This window comes from Mustelus asterias, chromosome 15 (assembly GCF_964213995.1).
Source record: "Mustelus asterias chromosome 15, sMusAst1.hap1.1, whole genome shotgun sequence".
Classification (NCBI taxonomy): Eukaryota; Metazoa; Chordata; class Chondrichthyes; order Carcharhiniformes; family Triakidae; genus Mustelus; species Mustelus asterias.
The window spans coordinates 64,445,638-64,471,268 of NC_135815.1; the positions used below are offsets into that span (position 1 = coordinate 64,445,638).

At 45.0% G+C, this 25,631-nt stretch overlaps 1 protein-coding gene across 4 annotated transcripts in view; it reads right to left on the minus strand.

Moving 5' to 3' along the window:
• Positions 1 to 25,631, minus strand: part of tmem181 (transmembrane protein 181) — a 199,900-nt gene that overhangs the window by 45,880 nt on the left and 128,389 nt on the right. For all 4 annotated transcript variants that reach the window (XM_078230007.1, XM_078230009.1, XM_078230008.1 and 1 more), the window contains 3 exons: positions 18,476 to 18,533; positions 11,227 to 11,329; positions 7,614 to 7,665 (listed from right to left, as the gene is read on the minus strand). In XM_078230007.1, the coding sequence (XP_078086133.1) occupies positions 7,614 to 7,665; positions 11,227 to 11,329; positions 18,476 to 18,533 (213 nt within the window). The remainder of the gene's footprint in view (positions 1 to 7,613; positions 7,666 to 11,226; positions 11,330 to 18,475; positions 18,534 to 25,631) is intronic.

The following is a 25,631-nucleotide window of genomic DNA, read 5'->3' on the forward strand; positions in this document are numbered from 1 at the left end:
TGTGACAGAGAGTTACAGGGACTGTGTGACAGAGAGTTACAGGGACTGTGTGACAGAGAGTTACAGGGAGGGTGTGACAGAGAGTTACAGGGACTGTGTGACAGAGAGTTACAGGGACTGTGTGACAGAGAGTTACAGGGACTGTGTGACAGAGAGTTACAGGGACTGTGTGACAGAGAGTTACAGGGACTGTGTGACAGAGAGTTACAGGGACTGTGTGACAGAGAGTTACAGGGAGGGTGTGACAGAGAGTTACAGGGACTGTGTGACAGAGAGTTACAGGGACTGTGTGACAGAGAGTTACAGGGACTGTGTGACAGAGAGTTACAGGGACTGTGTGACAGAGAGTTACAGGGACTGTGTGACAGAGAGTTACAGGGACTGTGTGACAGAGTGTTACAGGGACTGTGTGACAGAGTGTTACAGGGACTGTGTGACAGAGAGTTACAGGGACTGTGTGACAGAGAGTTACAGGGACTGTGTGACAGAGAGTTACAGGGACTGTGTGACAGAGAGTTACAGGGACTGTGTGACAGAGAGTTACAGGGACTGTGTGACAGAGAGTTACAGGGACTGTGTGACAGAGAGTTACAGGGACTGTGACAGAGAGTTACAGGGACTGTGTGACAGAGAGTTACAGGGACTGTGTGACAGAGAGTTACAGGGACTGTGTGACAGAGAGTTACAGGGAGGGTGTGACAGAGAGTTACAGGGACTGTGTGACAGAGAGTTACAGGGACTGTGTGACAGAGAGTTACAGGGACTGTGTGACAGAGAGTTACAGGGACTGTGTGACAGAGAGTTACAGGGACTGTGTGACAGAGAGTTACAGGGACTGTGTGACAGAGAGTTACAGGGACTGTGTGACAGAGAGTTACAGGGACTGTGTGACAGAGAGTTACAGGGACTGTGTGACAGAGAGTTACAGGGACTGTGTGACAGAGTGTTACAGGGACTGTGTGACAGAGAGTTACAGGGACTGTGTGAGTGAGAGTTACAGGGACTGTGTGACAGAGAGTTACAGGGACTGTGTGACAGAGAGTTACAGGGACTGTGTGACAGAGAGTTACAGGGACTGTGTGAGTGAGAGTTACAGAGACTGTGTGACAGAGAGTAACAGGGACTGTGTGACAGAGTGTTACAGGGACTGTGTGAGTGAGATTTACAGAGACTGTGTGACAGAGAGTTACAGGGACTGTGTGACAGAGAGTTACAGAGACTGTGTGACAGAGAGTTACAGGGACTATGTGACAGAGAGTTACAGGGACTGTGTGACAGAGAGTTACAGGGACTGTGTGAGTGAGATTTACAGGGACTGTGTGACAGAGAGTTACAGGGACTGTGTGACAGAGAGTTACAGGGACTGTGTGACAGAGAGTTACAGGGACTGTGTGACAGAGAGTTACAGGGACTGTGTGACAGAGAGTTACAGGGACTGTGTGACAGAGAGTTACAGGGAGGGTGTGACAGAGAGTTACAGGGACTGTGTGACAGAGAGTTACAGGGACTGTGTGACAGAGAGTTACAGGGACTGTGTGACAGAGAGTTACAGGGACTGTGTGACAGAGAGTTACAGGGACTGTGTGACAGAGAGTTACAGGGAGGGTGTGACAGAGAGTTACAGGGACTGTGTGACAGAGAGTTACAGGGACTGTGTGACAGAGAGTTACAGGGACTGTGTGACAGAGAGTTACAGGGACTGTGTGACAGAGAGTTACAGGGACTGTGTGACAGAGAGTTACAGGGACTGTGTGGCAGAGTGTTACAGGGACTCTGTGACAGAGAGTTACAGGGACTCTGTGACAGAGAGTTACAGGGACTCTGTGACAGAGAGTTACAGGGACTCTGTGACAGAGAGTTACAGGGACTGTGTGACAGAGAGTTACAGGGACTGTGCGACAGAGAGTTACAGGGACTGCGTGAGTGAGATTTACAGGGACTGTGTGACAGAGATTTACAGGGACTGTGTGACAGAGAGTTACAGGGACTGTGTGACAGAGAGTTACAGGGACTGTGTGACAGAGAGTTACAGGGACTGTGTGACAGAGAGTTACAGGGACTGTGTGACAGAGAGTTACAGGGACTGTGTGACAGAGAGTTACAGGGACTGTGTGACAGAGAGTTACAGGGACTGTGTGAGTGAGAGTTACAGCGACTGTGTGAGTGAGAGTTACAGCGACTGTGTGACAGAGAGTTACAGCGACTGTGTGAGTGAGAGTTACAGAGACTGTGTGAGTGAGAGTTACAGCGACTGTGTGAGTGAGAGTTACAGCGACTATGTGAGTGAGAGTTACAGCGACTGTGTGAGTGAGAGTTACAGCGACTGTGTGAGTGAGAGTTACAGAGACTGTGTGACAGAGAGTTACAGCGACTGTGTGAGTGAGAGTTACAGGGACTGTGTGACAGAGAGTTACAGGGACTGTGTGACAGAGAGTTACAGGGACTGTGTGACAGAGAGTTACAGGGACTGTGTGACAGAGAGTTACAGGGACTGTGTGACAGAGAGTTACAGGGACTGTGTGACAGAGTGTTACAGGGACTGTGTGACAGAGGGTTACAGGGACTGTGTGACAGAGAGTTACAGGGACTGTGTGAGTGAGAGTTACAGGGACTGTGTGACAGAGAGTTACAGGGACTGTGTGAGTGAGATTTACAGAGACTGTGTGACAGAGAGTTACAGGGACTGTGTGAGTGAGATTTACAGAGACTGTGTGACAGAGAGTTATAGGGACTGTGTGACAGAGAGTTACAGGGACTGTGTGACAGAGAGTTACAGGGACTGTGTGACAGAGAGTTACAGGGACTGTGTGACAGAGAGTTACAGGGACTGTGTGACAGAGAGTTACAGGGACTGTGTGACAGAGAGTTACAGGGACTGTGTGACAGAGAGTTACAGGGACTGTGTGACAGAGAGTTACAGGGACTGTGTGACAGAGAGTTACAGGGACTGTGTGACAGAGAGTTACAGGGACTGTGTGAGTGAGAGTTACAGGGACTGTGTGAGTGAGAGTTACAGGGACTGTGTGAGTGAGAGTTACAGGGACTGTGTGAGTGAGAGGTACAGACACTGTGTGAGTGAGTTTTACAGAGACTGTGTGAGTGAGATTTACAGATTCTGTGTGAGTGAGATTTACAGATACTGTGTGACAGATAGTTACAGAGATTGTGTGACAGATAGTTTCAGAGATTGTGTGACAGAGAGTTACAGGGATTGTGTGAGTGAGAGTAACAGGGACTGTGTGAGTGAGAGTAACAGGGACTGTGTGAGTGAGAGGTACAGGGACTGTGTGAGTGAGAGGTACAGGGACTGTGTGATTGAGTGTTACAGAGACTGTGAGTGTTACAGAGATTGTTACAGAGTTTGTGAGGGGGAGTTACACGGAAGGTGAGAGGGTGTTACAGAAACTGTGAGAGCGAGTTAAAGAAACTGTGAGAGGGAGTTACAGAGTCTGCGAAAGGGATTAAGAGAGACCGTGAGAGAGTTACAGAGACTGTGTGAGTCAGAGTTGCAGAGATTTTGTGAGAGGGAGTTACAGCGACTGTGTGAGTGAGATTTACAGAGACTGTGTGACAGAGAGTTACAGCGACTGTGTGAGTGAGAGTTACAGAGACTGTGTGACAGAGAGTTACAGCGACTGTGTGAGTGAGATTTACAGGGACTGTGTGACAGATAGTTACAGAGACTGTGTGAGTGAGAGTTACAGAGACTGTGTGACAGAGAGTTACAGCGACTGTGTGAGTGAGAGTTACAGAGACTGTGTGAGTGAGATTTACAGAGACTGTGTGACAGATAGTTACAGAGACTGTGTGAGTGAGAGTTACAGAGACTGTGTGACAGATAGTTACAGAGACTGTGTGAGTGAGAGTTACAGGGACTGTGTGACAGAGAGTTACAGGGACTGTGTGACAGAGAGTTACAGCGACTGTGTGACAGAGAGTTACAGGGACTGTGTGAGTGAGAGTTACAGGGACTGTGTGACAGAGAGTTACAGGGACTGTGTGAGTGAGAGTTACAGGGACTGTGTGAGTGAGAGTTACAGGGACTGTGTGAGTGAGAGTTACAGAGACTGTGAGTGAGAGTGATGGAAATTGTGTGAGTGAGAGTTACAGAGACTGTGCGAGTGAGAGTTACAGAGACTGTGCGAGAGTCAGAGACTGTGCGAAAAAGAGTTACAGGGACTGTGTGACAGAGAGTTACAGGGACTGTGTGACAGAGAGTTACAGGGACTGTGTGACAGAGTGTTACAGGGACTCTGTGACAGAGAGTTACAGGGACTCTGTGACAGAGAGTTACAGGGACTCTGTGACAGAGAGTTACAGGGACTCTGTGACAGAGAGTTACAGGGACTCTGTGACAGAGAGTTACAGGGACTCTGTGACAGAGAGTTACAGGGACTCTGTGACAGAGAGTTACAGGGACTGTGTGACAGAGAGTTACAGGGACTGTGCGACAGAGAGTTACAGGGACTGCGTGAGTGAGATTTACAGGGACTGTGTGACAGAGATTTACAGGGACTGTGTGACAGAGAGTTACAGGGACTGTGTGACAGAGAGTTACAGGGACTGTGTGACAGAGAGTTACAGGGACTGTGTGACAGAGAGTTACAGGGACTGTGTGACAGAGAGTTACAGGGACTGTGTGACAGAGAGTTACAGGGACTGTGTGAGTGAGAGTTACAGCGACTGTGTGAGTGAGAGTTACAGCGACTGTGTGACAGAGAGTTACAGCGACTGTGTGAGTGAGAGTTACAGAGACTGTGTGAGTGAGAGTTACAGCGACTGTGTGAGTGAGAGTTACAGCGACTATGTGAGTGAGAGTTACAGCGACTGTGTGACAGAGAGTTACAGGGACTGTGTGACAGAGAGTTACAGGGACTGTGTGACAGAGAGTTACAGGGACTGTGTGACAGAGAGTTACAGGGACTGTGTGACAGAGAGTTACAGGGACTGTGTGACAGAGTGTTACAGGGACTGTGTGACAGAGGGTTACAGGGACTGTGTGACAGAGAGTTACAGGGACTGTGTGAGTGAGAGTTACAGGGACTGTGTGACAGAGAGTTACAGGGACTGTGTGAGTGAGATTTACAGAGACTGTGTGACAGAGAGTTACAGGGACTGTGTGAGTGAGATTTACAGAGACTGTGTGACAGAGAGTTATAGGGACTGTGTGACAGAGAGTTACAGGGACTGTGTGACAGAGAGTTACAGGGACTGTGTGACAGAGAGTTACAGGGACTGTGTGACAGAGAGTTACAGGGACTGTGTGACAGAGAGTTACAGGGACTGTGTGACAGAGAGTTACAGGGACTGTGTGACAGAGAGTTACAGGGACTGTGTGACAGAGAGTTACAGGGACTGTGTGACAGAGAGTTACAGGGACTGTGTGAGTGAGAGTTACAGGGACTGTGTGAGTGAGAGTTACAGGGACTGTGTGAGTGAGAGTTACAGGGACTGTGTGAGTGAGAGGTACAGACACTGTGTGAGTGAGTTTTACAGAGACTGTGTGAGTGAGATTTACAGATTCTGTGTGAGTGAGATTTACAGATACTGTGTGACAGATAGTTACAGAGATTGTGTGACAGATAGTTTCAGAGATTGTGTGACAGAGAGTTACAGGGATTGTGTGAGTGAGAGTAACAGGGACTGTGTGAGTGAGAGTAACAGGGACTGTGTGAGTGAGAGGTACAGGGACTGTGTGAGTGAGAGGTACAGGGACTGTGTGATTGAGTGTTACAGAGACTGTGAGTGTTACAGAGATTGTTACAGAGTTTGTGAGGGGGAGTTACACGGAAGGTGAGAGGGTGTTACAGAAACTGTGAGAGCGAGTTAAAGAAACTGTGAGAGGGAGTTACAGAGTCTGCGAAAGGGATTAAGAGAGACCGTGAGAGAGTTACAGAGACTGTGTGAGTCAGAGTTGCAGAGATTTTGTGAGAGGGAGTTACAGCGACTGTGTGAGTGAGATTTACAGAGACTGTGTGACAGAGAGTTACAGCGACTGTGTGAGTGAGAGTTACAGAGACTGTGTGACAGAGAGTTACAGCGACTGTGTGAGTGAGATTTACAGGGACTGTGTGACAGATAGTTACAGAGACTGTGTGAGTGAGAGTTACAGAGACTGTGTGACAGAGAGTTACAGCGACTGTGTGAGTGAGAGTTACAGAGACTGTGTGAGTGAGATTTACAGAGACTGTGTGACAGATAGTTACAGAGACTGTGTGAGTGGGAGTTACAGAGACTGTGTGACAGATAGTTACAGAGACTGTGTGAGTGAGAGTTACAGGGACTGTGTGACAGAGAGTTACAGCGACTGTGTGACAGAGAGTTACAGGGACTGTGTGAGTGAGAGTTACAGGGACTGTGTGAGTGAGAGTTACAGGGACTGTGTGACAGAGAGTTACAGGGACTGTGTGAGTGAGAGTTACAGGGACTGTGTGAGTGAGAGTTACAGGGACTGTGTGAGTGAGAGTTACAGAGACTGTGAGTGAGAGTGATGGAAATTGTGTGAGTGAGAGTTACAGAGACTGTGCGAGTGAGAGTTACAGAGACTGTGCGAGAGTCAGAGACTGTGCGAAAAAGAGTTACAGAGACTGTGCGAGAGTCAGAGACTGTGCGAAAAAGAGTTACAGAGACTGTGCGAGAGAGTTACAGAGACTGCGAGAGAGAGTTACAGAGACTGTGCGAGAGAGAGTTACAGAGACTGTGCGAGAGAGTTATAGAGACTGTGTGAGTGAGAGTTACAGACGCTGTGTGAGTGAGAGTTACATAGATTTGTGAGAGAGCTACAGAGACTGTGTGAGTGTGTGACAGGAACTGTGTGAGTGAGATTTACAGGGACTGTGTGAGTGAGTGTTACAGAGACTGTTTGTTTTCATCAATCTTTTTCTCATCATATAGCTGCAGAAGCTTTAACAGTCAGTTTTTACATACTCTATTTTTCCCATTCTTAATCAATCTCTTGATCCTCCTTTGCTCAATTCTAAACTGCTCCCAATCTTCACGTCTGTTGTTTTTTCTGGCCAATTCGTGCCTCATACCATCGTAGTCTCCTTTATTAAGATTCAGGACCGGGTCTCAGAATGAATTATGTCACTCTCCAGCTTGAGGAAAAATTCTATCATATTATGGTCGCTCATCCTCAATGGGTCTTGCATACCTAGATTGCCAATTATTCCTTTCACATTAGACAATACCCAGACTAGGATGGCTTGTTCTCTAGTTGGTTACTTAACATATTGGTCCAGCAAATCATTCCATATGCACTCCAGGAATTCCTCCTCCACAGTATAGTAGAAATGGTGGTTTAGTTTCTTCATGTGTTTAAACTGTGTACAGCATTGTTAATTCACAGCATAGGCTGGAGCATGGTATTCCGAAAGGGCAGTGCTGGCATCAATTCACCATTGCACACTGATTGATGTTTGCATGCTGCCAGCAGTTATTAATTTCACACATGTAATCCCCTTCCAGTGCAATTGCACCACATCACCGACGCATTTTCAAGTATTAGACAGCCATCTGAAAAATGGACCTTACATGGCCCAATATAGCCCCAACAATTTCTTTATTATTTAACTGAGATACTGGCTTACTTCCATCCAGACTGTCTCTCCTACCTTATTACCAGCACAATAAATGTTAGCCCAGTCAAAAATTTCAGTCGGAGATCTGAAACAAAAAGCATATATAAAAATATATATAATATATATAGAGAGAGAGAGAGAGAGAGATGTCATCTGAAATATAAAGAATGAGATTTGTATTTTATTGAAACAGAGAAGTGAAACTTGGAAAGAGAGTTTAATAAAAGACTCAATAAAACAAACAGTACAAGGAAAGCAAGCCACAAACTTTCATAGGAGTATTACATTTTCTGAACTGAAGTAGAGTTAAAATGTATTGAAGCCATGCTTAAAATAATCATTACATGCCTATCTTAAATCAGTGATACCATACACTGTACCAGGTATTGGAGGCTCTGACAGGCTTAAAAATGGACAAATTCCCTGGCCCGGATAAATTGCATCCCAAGCTGCTATGGGAAGCGAAGCAAGAAATTGCAGGGGCTCCGAAACAAATTTTTAATTCTTCTCTGTCCACGGGGGAAGGGCCAGAGGACTGGAGGATGGCTAATATGGTTTCACTTTTCAAAAAAGATGGTAGAGATGAACCAAGAAATTATAGACCGGTGAGTCTCACGTCAGTGGGAGGGAAACTATTGGAGAAAATTATGAAGGAGTGGATTAATATCCACTTGGAAAGGCATGGATTAATCAGTGATAGTCAGCATAGCTTTTTCAGAGGGAGTTCATGCATGGGAGGTGATGGCCTAGTGGTATTATGGCTAGACTATTAATCCAGAAACTTCAGCTCATGTTTTTTACCGGGGAGACAATGGCCTAGTGGTAATATTGCCAGGTTATTAATCCACAAACTCAATTAATGTTCTGGGGACCTGGGTTCGAATCCCACCACAGCAAATGTGGAATTTGAATACAATTTTCCTTTATAGGACAGGGTATAGAGTATAAAAGCTGGAGTCTGATGATGCAGCTGTATAGAACGCTGGTTAGGCCACATTTGGAGTACTGCGTCCAGTTCTGGTCGCTGCACTACCAGAAGGACATGGAGGCATTAGAGAGAGTGCAGAGAAGGTTTACCAGGATGTTGCCTGGTATGTCTTAGCTATGAGGAGATATTGGGTAAACTGGGGTTGTTCTCCCTGGAAAGACGGAGAATGAGGGGAGATCTAATAGAGGTCTACAAGATTATGAAGGGGATAGATAGGGTGAACGGTGGGAAGCTTTTCCCCAGATCAGAAGTGACGATCACAAGGGGTCACAGGCTCAAGGTGAGAGGGACGAAGTATAACTCAGATATTAGAGGGATGTTTTTTACACAGAGGGTGGTGGGGGCCTGGAATGCGCTGCCAAGTAGGGTGGTGGAGGCAGACACGCTGACATCGTTTAAGACTTACCTGGATAGTCACATGAGCAGCCTGGGAATGGAGGGATACAAACGATTGGTCTAGTTGGACCAAGGAGCGGCACAGGCTTGGAGGGCCGAAGGGTCTGTTTCCTGTGCTGTACTGTACTGTTCTTTGTATAACAAATTTGTTAGAATTTTTCGAAAATGTGATCAAGTGTGTGGATGAGGGAAGTTCAGTTCATGTAGTTTATATGGATTATAGAAAAGCTTTTGACAAGGTCTCACATGGGAGTCTGATTGAGAAGGTTAAAGCACATGGAATTCAGGGAAACTTGGTAAAATGGATCAGAAACTGGCTTAACAATAGGACTCAAAGGGCAGTGGTAGAAGGTTGTTCAAGTGACTGGATGCCAGTGTGAAGCGGTGTACCACAAGGATCAGTACTGGGACCCTTATTGTTTGTTATATACATAAACAATATAGATGAAAATGTGCAAGGAATGATGAACAAGTTTGCAGATGACACCAAGATTGGTTGGGTGGTTAATAGTGAAGAAGATGGGGGGCATGGCTTTAAATTGAGGGGGGGTAGTTATAGAACCGATGTCAGGGGTAGGTTCTTTACCCAGAGGGTGGTGAGGGATTGGAATGCCCTGCCAGCATCAGTAGTAAATGCGCCTAGTTTGGGGGCGTTTAAGAGATCTGTAGATAGGTTCATGGACGAAAAGAAATTGGTTTAGGTTGGAGGGTCACAGTTTTTTTTTTTAACTGGTCGGTGCAACATCGTGGGCCGAAGGGCCTGTTCTGCGCTGTGGTGTTCTATGTTCTATTGAGGTAAGATGGTTGTAGGTTACAGGAAGATATAGATGGGTTGGCCAGATGGGCAGAGCGGTGGCTGATTAATGCAGATGAGTGCACTTTGGAAGAAGAAGCAAGATGAGACAGTATTTAATGAATAGCAGGACACTGGGGAGCTCAGAGGAACAGAGAGATCTTGGAATAATTATTCACAGATCCCAAAAGGTGGCAGATCATGTGAGTGGGATAGTTAAGAAGACATTGGGAACATTTGCTTTCATCAGTGTTGGTATAGAGTATAAGAGCAAGCAGCTAATGTTGGAGCTGTACAGAGCGTTGGTTAGCCCACAACTGGAGTACTGTGTGCAGTTCTGGTCACCTCACTATTGGAAAGATGCGATTGCACTAGGGTGGATACAGACGTGTGTTCACCAGGATGTTGTCAAGAATGGAGCATTTGAGCTATAAGGAAAGACTAGATGGGCTTGGATTGCTTTCTTTAGAGCAGTGAAGGCTAAGGGGGACAGGGTGAGTAGGGAACAGCTATTCCCCTTGGTTGAGGGGTCAATCATGAGGGGGCATAGTTTTAGAGTGAGGGGCAGGAGATTCAGAGGGGATTTGAGAAAAAACTTTTTCACTCAGAGGGTTGTGGGAATCTGGAATGCACTTGCCTGGGAAGATAATCAAGGCTGGAAACCTTACAACCTTTAAAAATATGTGGATGAGCACTTGAAATATCATAATATTCAAGGATATGGGACAAGTGTAGGAAAATGGGATTAGCACACCTTTTGTGGTAGATATTGTCAGTGCAGATTCAGTGAGCCGTAGGGCCTTTTCTGCACTGTTTGACTCTGTCTGTATGACCAGGAAGTCTTTCGCACTCTTCCCTCTCCCAGATGTGCCAATACCCCCTCACACTGGTATGTAGAGTGAGTTGTGGAAAAGGTGTTGATGAAGTGGGAAAGGTGCAGGGAGGAGTACTGCAGCATTTTCTACAAAACTTGTTGCAGCGGGACCCCCAGCAACTGAGTAATAATAACATGGTAAATGGAAGTTGTGCTGAGAGTTAGAGCCACCGGTAATGGGGTGAATTAAACCGGAGGATGTTACTGTCAGTAAACAGTCAAAAATTGTTTCCATTAATGTGTAAATGGAAAAGAAGGAAATATCCAATTAACTGGAGGAAAATTCAAACCAACTTCTACTTCAGTGGTGTCCAAATAACTATTGCTGATTGTGCCCCATATCAGTGCCAGGATATTAAATTAGGACCACTATGTAAATTAAGGGGGACCTCGCCCCTGCAATTGCAGATCGGAGGGTGGGGAGTACAAAGTTCAGGCCATATAGGTTAATGAGAACTTGGATTAACCTTCATTTTGGTTTATGTTTAACATAAAGCTATAATAATATACCCTTTTGCAACCAGGACTATTCTCAGTCATTTTAAATAAGATAATATTTTAGCAGAAGTTGCATGCAGCATTAAATTACACGTACCAAAGTATGGCATATTTTTCAATTCAGAGCAGGCCCTCACAATCAGGAAAACAAGGTATAATATATACAAGGAACCCACTATCAGGAAGAAAATCTTCATTCCCTAGAGAACAGTAGCAAAAATGAAATGAAATGTAAAGACATTTTCTTCGTACAACAAAGCAAGTTTATATATCTTTTTCAATAGAACACTTAAATCCTACAAAACACTTGCATTTATACAGTCCACGGAGATGTCCTCAGAATGTCCCAAAGCATTTGATAACCAATTATTTCCTGATTTAGACACTAATGTTAATTAGTCAACATGCCAATTGCTTACAACACAACAAAATCCATAAACGGTAAATGAATAACTAGTTAACCTGTTTCTGATGATGATTGGACATGGAATTAGTATTAGATCCAAGCAAGAGGCATACAAATTGGTCAGAACAAACAACAGACCTAAGGATTGGGAGCAGTTTAGAATTCAGCCAAGGGGACCAAGGGATTGAGTAAGAAGGGGAAAAGAGAGTACAAGAGTAAGCTTGCTTACTATGTAATGAGAAAAAGATTTGTGAAAATTTCCCAGTTTATAACGGGGAACAAGAAATGGCTGACCAACTAAATACATACTTTGGTTCTGTCTTCACAAAGAGGACACAAATGACATACCAGAAATATTGGGGAACACAGGGTTTATTGAGAGGGAGGAACTGAAGGAAATCATTATTGGTAGGGAAATGCCATTAGAGAAATTGATGGGATTGAACCTCCTCCTCCTTTGATCCCTTCACCCCAAGAGCTATATCTAACTCCTTCTTGGAAACATAGAATTATAATACAATTATTATCATCACACGTATTAGGATACAGTGAAAAATATGGGTACCAGTAGACAGGAAGGTGGGTTGAAATGTGTCTACTTCAATGCAAGGAGCATCCGGAACAAGGTAGATGAACTTGGGGCATGGGTTGGTACTTGGGACTACGATGTTGTGGCCATTACGGAGACATGGGTATAACAAGGACAGGAATGATTGTTGGACGTTCCGAGGTATAGATGTTTCAGTAAGTGTAGGGAAGCTGGTAAAAGAGGTGGAGGAGTAGCATTGTTAATCAAAGATAGTTTAACGGCTGCGGAAAGGCACTTCGAGGGGGATCTGCATACTGAGGTAATATGGGCTGAAGTTAGAAATAGGAAAGGAGCGGTCACATTGTTAGGAGTTTACTATAGGCCCCCAAATAGTAATAGAGATGTGGAGGAAGAAATTGTTAAGCAGATTATGGATATGTGTGGGGGTCACAGGGTAGTTGTCATGGGGGACTTTAACTTTCCAAACATTGATTGGAACCTTTGTAGGTTGAATAGTTCGGATGGGGCAGTTTTTGTGCAGTGTGTGCAGGAGGTTTTCCTGACACAATATGTGGATAGGCCGACAAGAGGTGGGGCCACACTGGATTTGGTACTGGGAAATGAACCGGGCCAAGTGTTAGATTTGGTTGTGGGTGAGCACTTTGGAGATAGTGACCACAATTCGGTGTCTTTTGTTATTGCAATGGAGAGGGATAGGGCCGTACGGCAGGGCAAGGTTTATAATTGGGGGAGAGGTAATTATGATGCGATTAGGCAAGAATTAGGGGGCATAAGATGGGAACAGAAACTGTCAGGGAAAGGCACTAATGAAAAGTGGAACTTTTTCAAGGAACAAATACTGGGTGTCCTTGATAGGTATGTCCCTGTCAGGCAGGTAGGAAATGGCCGAGTGAGGGAACCATGGTTCAGAAAAGAGGTGGAATGACTTGTGAAAAGGAAGAGCGAAGCTTTTGTAGGGATGAGGAAACAAGGCTCAGATGGCTCGATTGAGGGTTAGCAAGTTAGCAAGGAATGGGCTGAAAAGGGGGCTTAGGAGAGTTAGGAGGGGGCATGAGAAGTCCTTGGCGGGTCGGATCAAGGAAAACCCCAAGGCTTTTTACTCTTACGTGAGGAATAAAAGAATGACCAGGGTGAGTTTAGGGCTGGTCAAGGACAGTAGTGGGAACTTGTGTATGGAGTCAGGAGAGATAGGAGAGGTGATGAATGAATACTTTTCTTCAGTGTTCACCAAGGAGAGGGGCCATGTTTTTGAGGAAGAGAAGGTGTTACAGGCTAATAGGCTGGAGGAAGTAGATTTTCGGAGGGAGGATATACTGGCAGTTTTGAATAAACTGAAGGTCGATAAGTCCCATGGGCCTGATGAAATATATCCTAGGATTCTATGGGAGGCAAGGGATGAGATTGCAGAGCCTTTGGCTTTGATCTTTGGGTCCTCACTGTCCACGGGGATGGTGCCAGAGGACTGGAGAGTGGCGAATGTTGTTCCTCTGTTTAAGAAAGGGAATAGAAATGACCCTGGTAATTATAGACCGGTTAGTCTTACTTCGGTGGTTGGTAAGTTGATGGAAAAGGTCCTTAGGGATGGGATTTACGACCATTTAGAAAGATGCGGATTAATCCGGGATAGTCAGCACGGATTCGTGAAGGGCAAGTCGTGCCTCACAAATTTGATTGAATTTTTTGAGGAGGTAACTAAGTGTGTTGATGAAGGCAGGGCAGTTGATGTCATATACATGGATTTTAGTAAGGCGTTTGATAAGGTCCCCCATGGTCGGCTTATGATGAAAGTAAGGAGGTGTCGGATAGAGGGAAAGTTGGCCGATTGGATAGGTAACTGGCTATCTGATCGAAGACAGAGGGTGGTGGTGGATGGAAAATTTTCGGATTGGAGGCAGGTTGCTAGCGGAGTGCCACAGGGATCAGTGCTTGGTCCTCTGCTCTTTGTGATTTTTATTAATGACTTAGAGGAGGGGGCTGAAGGGTGGATCAGTACATTTGCTGATGACACCAAGATTGGTAGAGTAGTGGATGAGGTGGAGGGCTGTTGTAGACTGCAAAGAGACATAGATAGGATGCAAAGCTGGGCTGAAAAATGGCAGATAGAGTTTAACCCTGATAAATGTGAGGTGATTCATTTTGGTAGGACAAATTTAAATATGGATTACAGGGTCAAAGGTAGGGTTCTGAAGACTGTGGAGGAACAGAGAGATCTTGGGGTCCATATCCACAGATCTCTGAAGGTTGCCACTCAAGTGGATAGAGCTGTGAAGAAGGCCTATAGTGTGTTAGCTTTTATTAACAGGGGGTTGGGGTTTAAGAGCCGTGGTGTTATGCTGCAACTGTACAGGACCTTGGTGAGACCACATTTGGAATATTGTGTGCAGTTCTGGTCACCTCACTTTAAGAAGGATGTGGAATCGCTGGAAAGAGTGCAAAGGAGATTTACCAGGATGCTGCCTGGTTTGGAGGGCAGGTCTTATGAGGAACAGTTGAGGGAGCTAGGGCTGTTCTCTCTGGAGCAGAGGAGGTTGAGGGGAGACTTAATAGAGGTTTATAAAATGATGAAGGGGATAGATAGAGTGAACATTCAAAGACTATTTCCTCGGGTGGATGGAGCTATTACAAGGGGACATAACTATAGGGTTCATGGTGGGAGATATAGGAAGGATATCAGAAGTAGGTTCTTTACGCAGAGAGTGGTTGGAGTGTGAAATGGACTGCCTGCAGTAATAGTGGAGTTAGACACTTTAGGAACATTTATGTGGTTATTGGATAGGCAGGTGGAGCACACCAGGATGATAGGGAGTGGGATAGCTTGATCTTGGTTTCAGATAAAGCTCGGCACAACATCATGGGCCGAAGGGCCTGTTCTGTGCTGTACTGTTCTATGTTTCTTGTGCACTATGTAGACAAAGCATTCATAGGGGAGAAGGAAAGGAGAGGGTGCAGAATGCAGTGTCACAGGCATTATTGTAAGGATTGGGTGTACTGTAATGAGATGGGTAGAAAACATTTGGAAAACAGGAAACAAAGAGTAGGAATAAACGTGTCTAGTTCCAAATGATAGGCAATAACTAGTGGGGTATCGTAGGGACCAGTGCTAGGACTCCAGCTATTTACAATAAATATCAATGATTTAGATGAGGGAACTAAAGGCAATATCTCCAGATTTGCAGCTAAGTGAGTGGACAAATGCATGACAGATGCAGTGTAATGTAGGTAAATGTGAGGTTATTCACTGAGGTAGCAAAAACAGGAAGGCAGATTATTATCCAAATGGCTATCATCTAGAATCTATGATTCCATGAGAGGGGAATGTGAAATGAGATCGGGGTGTTTTTGTACACTGAATGTAAGCATGCAGGTGCAGCATGCGGTAAGATGACAAATGGTATAGAAATGGAATAGAACACACAACAGTACAGCACAGGAACAGGCCCTTCAGCCCACAATGTTGTGCCAAACATGACGCCAAATTAAACTAATCCCTTCTGGTGCCCTTAGACCATATCCCTCTTTTCCTTGCATATTCACCCGCTAATCTAAAAGCCCCTATCATATCTGCCTGCACCACCACTACCCCTAGCAGCACCTACCACTCTCTGTGTTTAAAAAAAAACTTACCCCTCACATCTCCTTTGAACTTACCCTCTCTCACCTTAAGTGCATGCCCCCTTGTATTTGACATTTCAACACTGGGAAAAAGATTTTGACTGCCAACCTTATCTATCCCTTTCATAAGTTCTATCAGGTCTCCCCTCAGCTTTCACCATTCCAGAGAAAACAACCCTAGTTTGTCCAGCCTCCTTATAGCTCCTGCTCTCTAATCCACCACTTCTGCATTCTCTCCAAAGCCTCCGCATCCTTCCTGTAATGTGGTGACCAGAATTGAACGCAATACTTTAAGTGCGGCCTAACCAAAGTTTTTTAAAGCTGCAACATGATATGCTGACTCTTGTACTCAATGCCCCAACCAATAAAGGTAAGCATGATATATACCTTCTTTACCACCCTATCTACTTGTGTGGCCAAATCCAAGCTATGGATTTGAACCCCAAGATCCCTCTGCAGTTCTGGTCACCTCACTATAAGAAGGATGTGGAAGCGCTGGAAAGAGTGCAGAGGAGATTTACCAGGATGCTGCCTGGTTTGGAGGGTAGGTCTTATGAGGAAAGGTTGAGAGAGCTAGGGCTGTTCTCTCTGGAGCGGAGGAGGCTGAGACGAGACTTAATAGAGGTTTATAAAATGATGAAGGGGATAGATAGAGTGAACGTTCAGAGACTATTTCCTCGGGTGGATGGAGCTATTACAAGGGGGCATAACTTTAGGGTTCATGGTGGGAGATATAGGAAGGATATCAGAGGTAGGTTCTTTACGCAGAGAGTGGTTGGGGTGTGGAATGGACTGCCTGCAGTGATAGTGGAGTCAGACACTTTAGGAACATTTAAGCGGTTATTGGATAGGCACATGGAGCACACCAGGATGATAGGGAGTGGGATAGCTTGATCTTGGTTTCAGATAAAGCTCGGCACAACATCGTGGGCCGAAGGGCCTGTTCTGTGCTGTACTATTCTATGTTCTATGTACACTATCCACAATCATCTATCTTTGTAATGTCTGCAAACTTAATAACCCACCCATCTTAATTTGGCGTCATGTTTGGCACAACATTGTGGGCTGAAGGGCCTGTTCCTGAGCTGTACTGTTGTGTGTTCTATTCCATTTCTTTACCATTTGTCATCTTACCGCATACTGCACCTGCATGCTTACATTCAGTGTACGAAAACGCCCCGATCTCATTTCACATTCCCCTCTCATTGAATCATAGATTCTAGATGATAGCCATTTGGATAATAATCCTTCCTGTTTTTGCTACCTCAGTGAATAACCTCACATTTACCTACATTACACTGCATCTGTCAGACATTACAAAGATAGATTTTCATCCAAGTCGTTTATATATATCAAAAACAGCAGAGGTCCCAGCATGGATCCCTGCGGAACACCACTAGTCACGGACTTCCAGCTAGGAAAGCATCCTTCCACCACTACGCTCTGACATCTATGGGCAAGCCAATTCTGAATCCAAGGCCAAGTCATCGTGGATCCCATGCATCTTAATCTTCTGGATGAGCCTACCATGAGGGACCTTGCCGAAAGGTATGTTGACTTTCATAGCAAGAGGATCCGAGTATAGGAGCAGGGATGTCTTGCCGCAATTATACAGGGTCTGGGTGTGGCTACACTTAGAAGATCGTGTGCAGTTTTGGTCCCCTTATCTGAGGAAGGACGTTCTTGCTACAGAGGGAGTGCAGTGAAAGTTTACCAGATTGATTCCTGGGATGGCGGGCTCACGTACTAAAAGAGATTGAGTCAGTTAGGATTATAAAAGCTGGAGTTCAGAATAATGAGGGGGGGATTTCTTAGAAACCTATAAAGTTCTAGCAGGACTAGACATGGTAGATGCAGAAAGGATGTTCCCGATGGTGGAGGAGTCAGGAATCAGGGGTCATAGTCTAAGAATAAGGAGTAAACCTTTTAGGATGAGGAGATATGTCTTTACCCAGCTAACGGTAAGCCTGTGGAATTTGCTTCTACAGAAAGCAGTAGAGGCCAAAACACTATGTTTTCAAGAAGGAAATAGATACAGCTCTTGGGATGAAAGGGATCAAAGCATATCGGGGGGGGGGAGAGGCAAGATCAGGGTATTGTGTTGGTTGATCAGCCATAATCATATTGAATGGTGGAACAGGCTTAAAGGACCGAGTGCCTGCTCCTCCCCTATTTTCTATGTTTCTATTTAATATATTAGCCAAACAATGACCAAATTCTCCAAATAATTTCAAGGGATCTTCAGTGCCATCCCAAACAAGACTTCATCTGGTATAAGGATATTTGGGAATTGCATCATATCAAAGAAAACAAAGCTTGGTCCAAATTTGTCCAAATTCTATCTTCAGCAGACACTGATCAGCATAAATTGGCAGACTCATTCCCATGTGAGTCAGTCCCATGAACTTTAAAAATTATCACTGTAATGGGTCGAAGTTCACTTTCCCATACAGCAGTTTGGATGCTTATATGACCCTTTAATTTTGCACCCGAAACAGAACTCAAGCTAAAATTTCAAAGATAATTTTAATACTATGTGCAAATGCAGCTTTTTATTTGCATAGTCTATTAACTATTATAGAATCAAATTATTAGCAAACCCTTACTGTTATACATATTTCAGTCTGTGGCAGTCACTATAATGTAAATTAATGTAATTAATGTACACACTATAATGTAAAAACTAATTGCTGAAAAACATCTTCCAACCTAGAGTATATATTCATGAAGTTTATCTGAGCTGCATTTATGAGCTATTAAGAATGGAAAACTGGTCACCTGGAAGTTGCTTGTGTCCACTCTGTATTGATATGATGGGTCACGTAACTCATTAACTCTGAAAAAGTTCCAAAAAGATTTTATAATGAAAGGGAAAAGTCGCAATAGAAATTAAAATGAAACAAAAAAAGACAAGTCAGCATCCAATTTGGATGTGCAAATTCCATCAGAATACTGACCGATTTAATGGGCATTTCAAAAGAAATGGAGGTTTATAACAAGTACCAACATAATACACTTGGAAATCTTTGTTAGGCATTGACATATTTCTGAAGTGAAACGATTTGTGTAATAACTTTAATGATTGGCTCCATCAGTTAACTTATAAAACACAACGATTCATTACAACTATAAACAACAGTGCTTTAAAAGGTCTTTCGGTGGTCAGCTCCAAGGTCCAACTGATGCGACAAGTTCCAATACGTCCCGGTGAATTCCCAACTCCTTTCCTGATTGGACCTGTGGGTCACATGACACCTCCCTCAGAGGACACCTCTTAAACGGGCTAGTCCTTAAAGAGGTTAACTACTATTTCCTCCCCCTTTAAGTCCCTTATTACACATTGGATTAATTAAATTATACAATTGCTAAAGCTGCATGGTGACACAGTGGCGAGCACTGCTGCTTCACAGTGCCAGGAATCCGGGTTCGATTCCAGCCTTGGTGCGTGACTGTGTGGAGTTTGCACGTTCTCCCATGTCTACATGGATTTCCTCCAGGTGCTCCAACAAAGGACAAAGAAAATTACAGCACAGGAACAGGTCCTTTGGCTCTCCAAGCCTGCACCGACCATGCTGCCCAACTGAACTAAAACCCCCTACCCCTCCATAGAACCATAGAAAATTACAGCTCAGAAACAGGCCTTTTGGCCCTTCTTGTCTGTGCAGAACCATTCTTTGCCTAGTCCCACTGACCTGCACTTGGACCATATCCCTCCACACCCCTCTCATCCATGAACCCGTCCAAGTTTTTCTTAAATGTTAAAAGTGCATTTACCACTTTATCCGGCAGCTCATTCCACACTCCCACCACTCTCTGCGTGAAGAAGCCCCCCCTAATATACCCTTTAAACTTTTCTCCTTTCACCCTTAACCTATACCCTCTGTTTTTTTTCTCCTCTAGCCTCAGTGGAAAAAGCCTGCTGGCATTCACTCTATCTATACCCATCAAAATCTTATACACCTCTATCAAATCTCCCCTCATTCTTCTACTCTCCAGGGAATAAAGTCCCAACCTGTTTTGTGGCAGGTAGGTCGTGCCTTACTAACCTTATTGAGTTTTTTGAGAAAGTGACCAAGGAGGTGGATGGGGGCAAGGCAGTGGACGTGGTATATATGGATTTTAGTAAGGCGTTTGATAAGGTTCACCATGGTAGGCTTCTGCAGAAAATGCAGATGTATGGGATTGGGGGTGATCTAGGAAATTGGATCAGGAATTGGCTAGCGGATAGGAAACAGAGGGTGGTGGTTGATAGTAAATATTCATCATGGAGTGCGGTTACAAGTGGTGTACCTCAGGGATCTGTTTTGGGGCCACTGCTGTTTGTAATATTTATTAATGATCTGGATGAGGGTATAGTTGGGTGGATTAGCAAATTTGCTGATGACACCAAAGTCGGTGGTGTGGTAGACAGTGAGGAAGGGTGTCGTAGTTTGCAGGAAGACTTAGACAGGTTGCAAAGTTGGGCCGAGAGGTGGCGGATGGAGTTTAATGCGGAGAAGTGTGAGGTAATTCACTTTGGTAGGAATAACAGATGTGTTGAGTATAGGGCTAACGGGAGGACTTTGAATAGTGTGGAGGAGCAGAGGGATCTAGGTGTATGTGTGCATAGATCCCTGAAAGTTGGGAATCAAGTAGATAAGGTTGTTAAGAAGGCATATGGTGTCTTGGCGTTTATTGGTAGGGGGATTGAATTTAGGAGTCGTAGCGTTATGTTGCAACTGTACACAACTCTGGTGCGGCCGCACTTGGAGTACTGTGTGCAGTTCTGGTCCCCACATTACAGGAAGGATGTGGAGGCTTTGGAGAGGGTGCAGAGGAGGTTTACCAGGATGTTGCCTGGTATGGAGGGGAGATCCTATGAGGAGAGGCTGAGGGATTTGGGATTGTTTTCGCTGGAAAGGCGGCGGCTAAGAGGGGATCTTATTGAAACATATAAGATGATTAGAGGTTTAGATAGGGTGGATAGTGATAGCCTTTTTCCTCTGATGGAGAAATCCAGCACGAGGGGGCATGGCTTTAAATTGAGGGGGGGTAGTTATAGAACCGATGTCAGGGGTAGGTTCTTTACCCAGAGGGTGGTGAGGGATTGGAATGCCCTGCCAGCATCAGTAGTAAATGCGCCTAGTTTGGGGGCGTTTAAGAGATCCGTAGATAGGTTCATGGACGAAAAGAAATTGGTTTAGGTTGGAGGGTCACAGTTTTTTTTTTTTTTTTTAACTGGTCGGTGCAACATCGTGGGCCGAAGGGCCTGTTCTGCGCTGTAATGTTCTATGTTCTATGTTCTATGTTCTATTCAATCTCTCTCTGTAACTCAGCTTCTCAAGTCCCGGCAACATCCTTGTGAACCTTCTCTGCACTGTACACAATACTCTAAATTCTGCCTCACCAATGCCTTATATAACCTTACCATAACACCCCAACTTTTATACTCAATACTCCGATTTATAAAGGCCAATGTATCAAAGGCACTCTTTACGACCCTATCCACCTGTGACGTCACTTTTAGGGAATTCTGTACCTGTATTCCCAGATCCCTCTGTTCAACTGCACTCTTCAGAGTCCTACCATTTACCCTGTACGTTCTACTTTGGTTTGTCCTTCCAAAGTGCAATATCTCACACTTGTCTGCGTTAAATTTCATTTGCCATTTTTCAGCCCATTTTTCTAGTTGGTCCAAATCACTCTACAAGCTTTAAAAACCTTCCTCACTGTCCACTACACCTCCAATCTTTGTATCAGCAGCAAATTTGCTGATTCAATTTACCACATTATCATCCAGATCATTGATTTAGATGACAAACAACAATAGACCCAACAGCGATCCCTGCGGCACACCACTAGTCACAGGCCTCCACTCAGAGAAGCAATCCTCCACAACCACTCTCTGGCTTCTTCCATTGAGCCAGTGTCTAATCCAATTTACTACCTCCCCATGTATACCCAGCGACTGAACCTTCCTAACTAACCTCCCATGAGGGACCTTGTCAAAGGCCTTGCTGAAATCCAGGTAGACAACATCCACCGCCTTCCCTTCATCCACTTTCCTGGTAACCTCCTCGAAAAACTCTAATAGATTGGTCAAACATGACCTACCACGCACAAAGCCATGTTGACTCTCCCTAATTCCGGGGACTGTATCCCTCTATTCCCATCCTATTCATGTATTTGTCAAGACACCACTTAAAACTCACTATTGTATCTGCTTCCACTACCTCCCCGGCAGTGAGTTCCAAGCACCCACCACCCTCTGTGTAAAAAACGTGCCTCATCCATCTCCTTTAAACCTTGCCCCTTGCACTTTAAACCTATGTCCCCTAGTAATTGACTCTTCCACCCTGGGAAAAAGCTTCTGACTATCCACTCTGTCCATGCCCCTCATAATCTTGTAGACTTCTATCAGGTTGCCCCTCAACCTCCGTCGTTCCAGTGAAAACAAACCAAGTTTCTCCAACCTTTCCTCATAGCTAATGCGCTCCATGCCAGGCAACATCCTGATAAATATTTTCTGTACCCTCTCCAAAGCCTCCACATCCTTCTGGTAGTGTGGCGACCAGAATTGAAGACTATATTCCAAGTGCGGTCTAACTAAGTTTCCTCCTACAATCCAAAGACGTGCAGGTTAAGTGCACTGATCATGCTAAATTGCCCTGTAGTGCCCAAAGATCTGTAGGTTAGATCAATAGGCCATGGTAAATAGGCAGGGTTGGGGATAGGGCAGGCGTTGGGCCTGGGTAAGATGTTCTTTTGGAAAGTCAGTGTAGACTCGATAGACTGAATGGCCTCATTCTGCACTCTAGGGATTCTATTCTATTAATGATAATGAATTATTTTACACTAGTCCATCAATAACTCAGTCTGTCTGGTGATGGCTTATTTCTTGCGGAGCAAAGTAACTCAGGTAACTGAGGATCTTCTATTGAGGTGCTTACCGTTGGCCTTATTTCACAAGGACTCGCTCCTTGTACTGACGTTTCACCGTCCTCTGTTTCCACTGTTTCCTGGGGGGTAACACTCTGGTGTGTTACTGGCTGATCAGACAATTCATTCATAGAATAGAATCATAGAATCCCTATCGTACACAAGGAAGCTTTTTGGCCCATCAAGTCTGCACTGACACTCTGACAGAGCATCTTACTCAGGCCCTATCCCTGTATTCCCACTAACCTACACATCTTGGGACACTAAGGGGTAATTTATCATGGCCAATCCACCTAACGTGCACATCTTTATATTTAAAAAAACTAAGAAAAGTACAGCACAGGAACAGGCCTTTCGGCCCTCCAAACCCATGCCGATCATGATGACCCAACTAAACTAAAAAAACCTTCTGCTCTTACTCGGTCTGTATCCCTCTATTACTTTATCTTTGGGAAACCCACAGCGCTTCTTGCTGGCACAACTGGATCAGGTTGTAACACTGGTTCTGAGGTTCCATCAAGTCACACACCCCCCCCCCCCCCCCCCCCCCCCGCCGCCACCCCCCCCCATGCCCCCCAGCAAGCTGCCGGTTCCATGTGTGTTTACCCCAGCTCCCCCAGACACATGCTGCACACAGTCACAGCCCCCCCCCATGCCCCCCAGCCACATGCAGCACAGTCACAGCCCCTGGTAACATTGGAAGGCTGCAGCAGTGCTATCTGCACTGTGCGCACACCTTCAGCCTGAAGTGAGCTGCAGTGCTAGGATCCAGCTGCACTGCAGGACCCGAGGTCCGTGCTGCCACACGGACATCAGAGTTCGTGCACAGCAACAGCCCCCCCTCCCCCCCACACACTTGCAGAGACGCCACGGACCCGGGACAACGGAATGGCCGCGACTCAAGACACACGTAAGTACCAGGGAGCCTTCGAACACAACGCGCCTACCTCCTTGCCAACCTTCACTGAGGAAGCGCCGGCTTCCGACTTTTATTTACCAGGTCGTTAAAAACGCGGACTAGGATTGGGCCGCACGGTGGTAAAGTGGGATTTGATGGTAGAGTTGGGCGTGCGCTTCATTAAGTCGATTTAAATGCATGCAAATGCATTTAAATCGGCGGGCCGTCCGATCCAGGCGCGGGCCCATTGGTAAAGCCGCACTCTGCTAGGAATCGGGTGCACACTGCGTTAAAGGCCCAACGCCCAACTTTACTGCGATTTCGCGCCCAAAAACGGGCGCGAAGTTTTGGTAAAATCGGGCCCAAGGTACCTCACAAAAGGTTAAGTCATAAGATAAGAGCTCATGGTGTTGGACATAGAGATGAATAAAGATTTAGCTAATGAGAAAGAAACAGTGAGTGGGGATAAGAGACACTTTTTCAGATTGGCAACCAGTAACCAGTGGGATTCCACAGGGATGTGGAATTAGGACAGCAACTGTTTACAATATATATTAAAAATTTGGAGGAAGGAAGTGAATTTACAGTAGCCAAATTTGCAGATAACACAGAAATAGGTGGAAGGGCAAGTCACGAGAGAGATGCAAACAGTTTACAAAGAGATATTGACAGGTTAAGTAAGTGGACAAAAAGTTGGCAAATGGAGTCTAATGTGAAGTTGTTCATTTTGGAAGGGAGATCAAAAGAACAGAGTATAGTTTAAATGGAGAAAAACGGCAGAAAGTTGCAACACAAAGGGACTTGAGGGTAATTGTGCATGAAACACAGAAAGCTAGCACACAAGTGCAGTAGGTAATCAAGAAGTCTAAAGGAATGTTGCTCTTATTTCAAGGGGGTTGGAGTATAAGAGTAGGGAAGTCTTACTACAACTGTACAAAGTAATGGTGAGACGATATCTGGAATACTGTGAGCAGTTTTGGTTCCTTTATTTAAGGAAAGACATTATTTAATTGGAGGCAGTTCAGAGATGGTTCACTAGGCTGATCCCTAGTATGGAGAAATTGTCTTATGAGGAAAAGTTAAACAGGTTGGGACTCTACTCAATGGAATTTAGAAGAGTGAGAAGTGATCTCATTCAAACATATAGGATTCTTAAAAGGGCTTGACAGGGTAAATGTTGAGAGGATGTTTTCCCTCATGGGAGAGTCTAGGACCAGAGGAGATAGTCTCAGAATAAAGGGGAGCAAATTTAAGACTGAGATGAGGAACAATTTCTTCTCTCAGAGCATTGAGTGTCTTTGGAACTCCTTGACACAAAGAACTGTAGAGAGACACAGCAAAATTTCATGTCAATGAAGAAGGAAGTCACAGCAAAATTTGATCCCAATGAAGAAGAAGCATACTAAGGGGAGGATGAGGCAACCATGACTGACTAAGGAAGTCAAGGACAGTATAAAAGCATACCATGTAGCGAAGATTAGTGGGAAGCCAGGGGATTAGGAAGCCTTTAAAGACCAACAGAGGACAACCAAAAAATGAAATAAGGGGGAGAAGCTGAAATATGAGGGTACGCTAGCCAGGAATATAAATGAAGATTGCAAGAGTTTATTTTAAATATATAAAAGGTAAGAGAGAGGCAAGAGTGGGGACATTGGACTGCTGGAAAATGATGCTGGAGAAGTATTAATGGGAAACAAAGAAATGGTGGAGGAACTAAATAGGTAATTTGTGTCAGTCTTCACGGTGGAAGACACCAGTAACATACCAAGAATTCAGGAGTTGGGGCAGAGGTGTGTGTGGTGGCCATTACAAAGGAGAAGGTGCTAGGGAAGCTGAAGGTGGACAAATCACCTGGACCAGATGGACTACACCCCAAAGTTCTAAAGGAGAATCACTGGAGTCAGGGGTGTCCCAAAGGACTGGAAAATCACTTATGTAACACCCCTGTTTAAGAAGAGAGGGAGGCAAAAGACGGGAAATTACAGACTGATTAGTCTGACCTCGGTTGTTGGTAAGATTTTAGAGTCCATTATTAAGGATAAGATTTTGGAATACTTCTAAGTGCATGGTAAAATAGGGCGATGTCAGCATGGTTTCATCAAGGGGAGGTCATGCCTG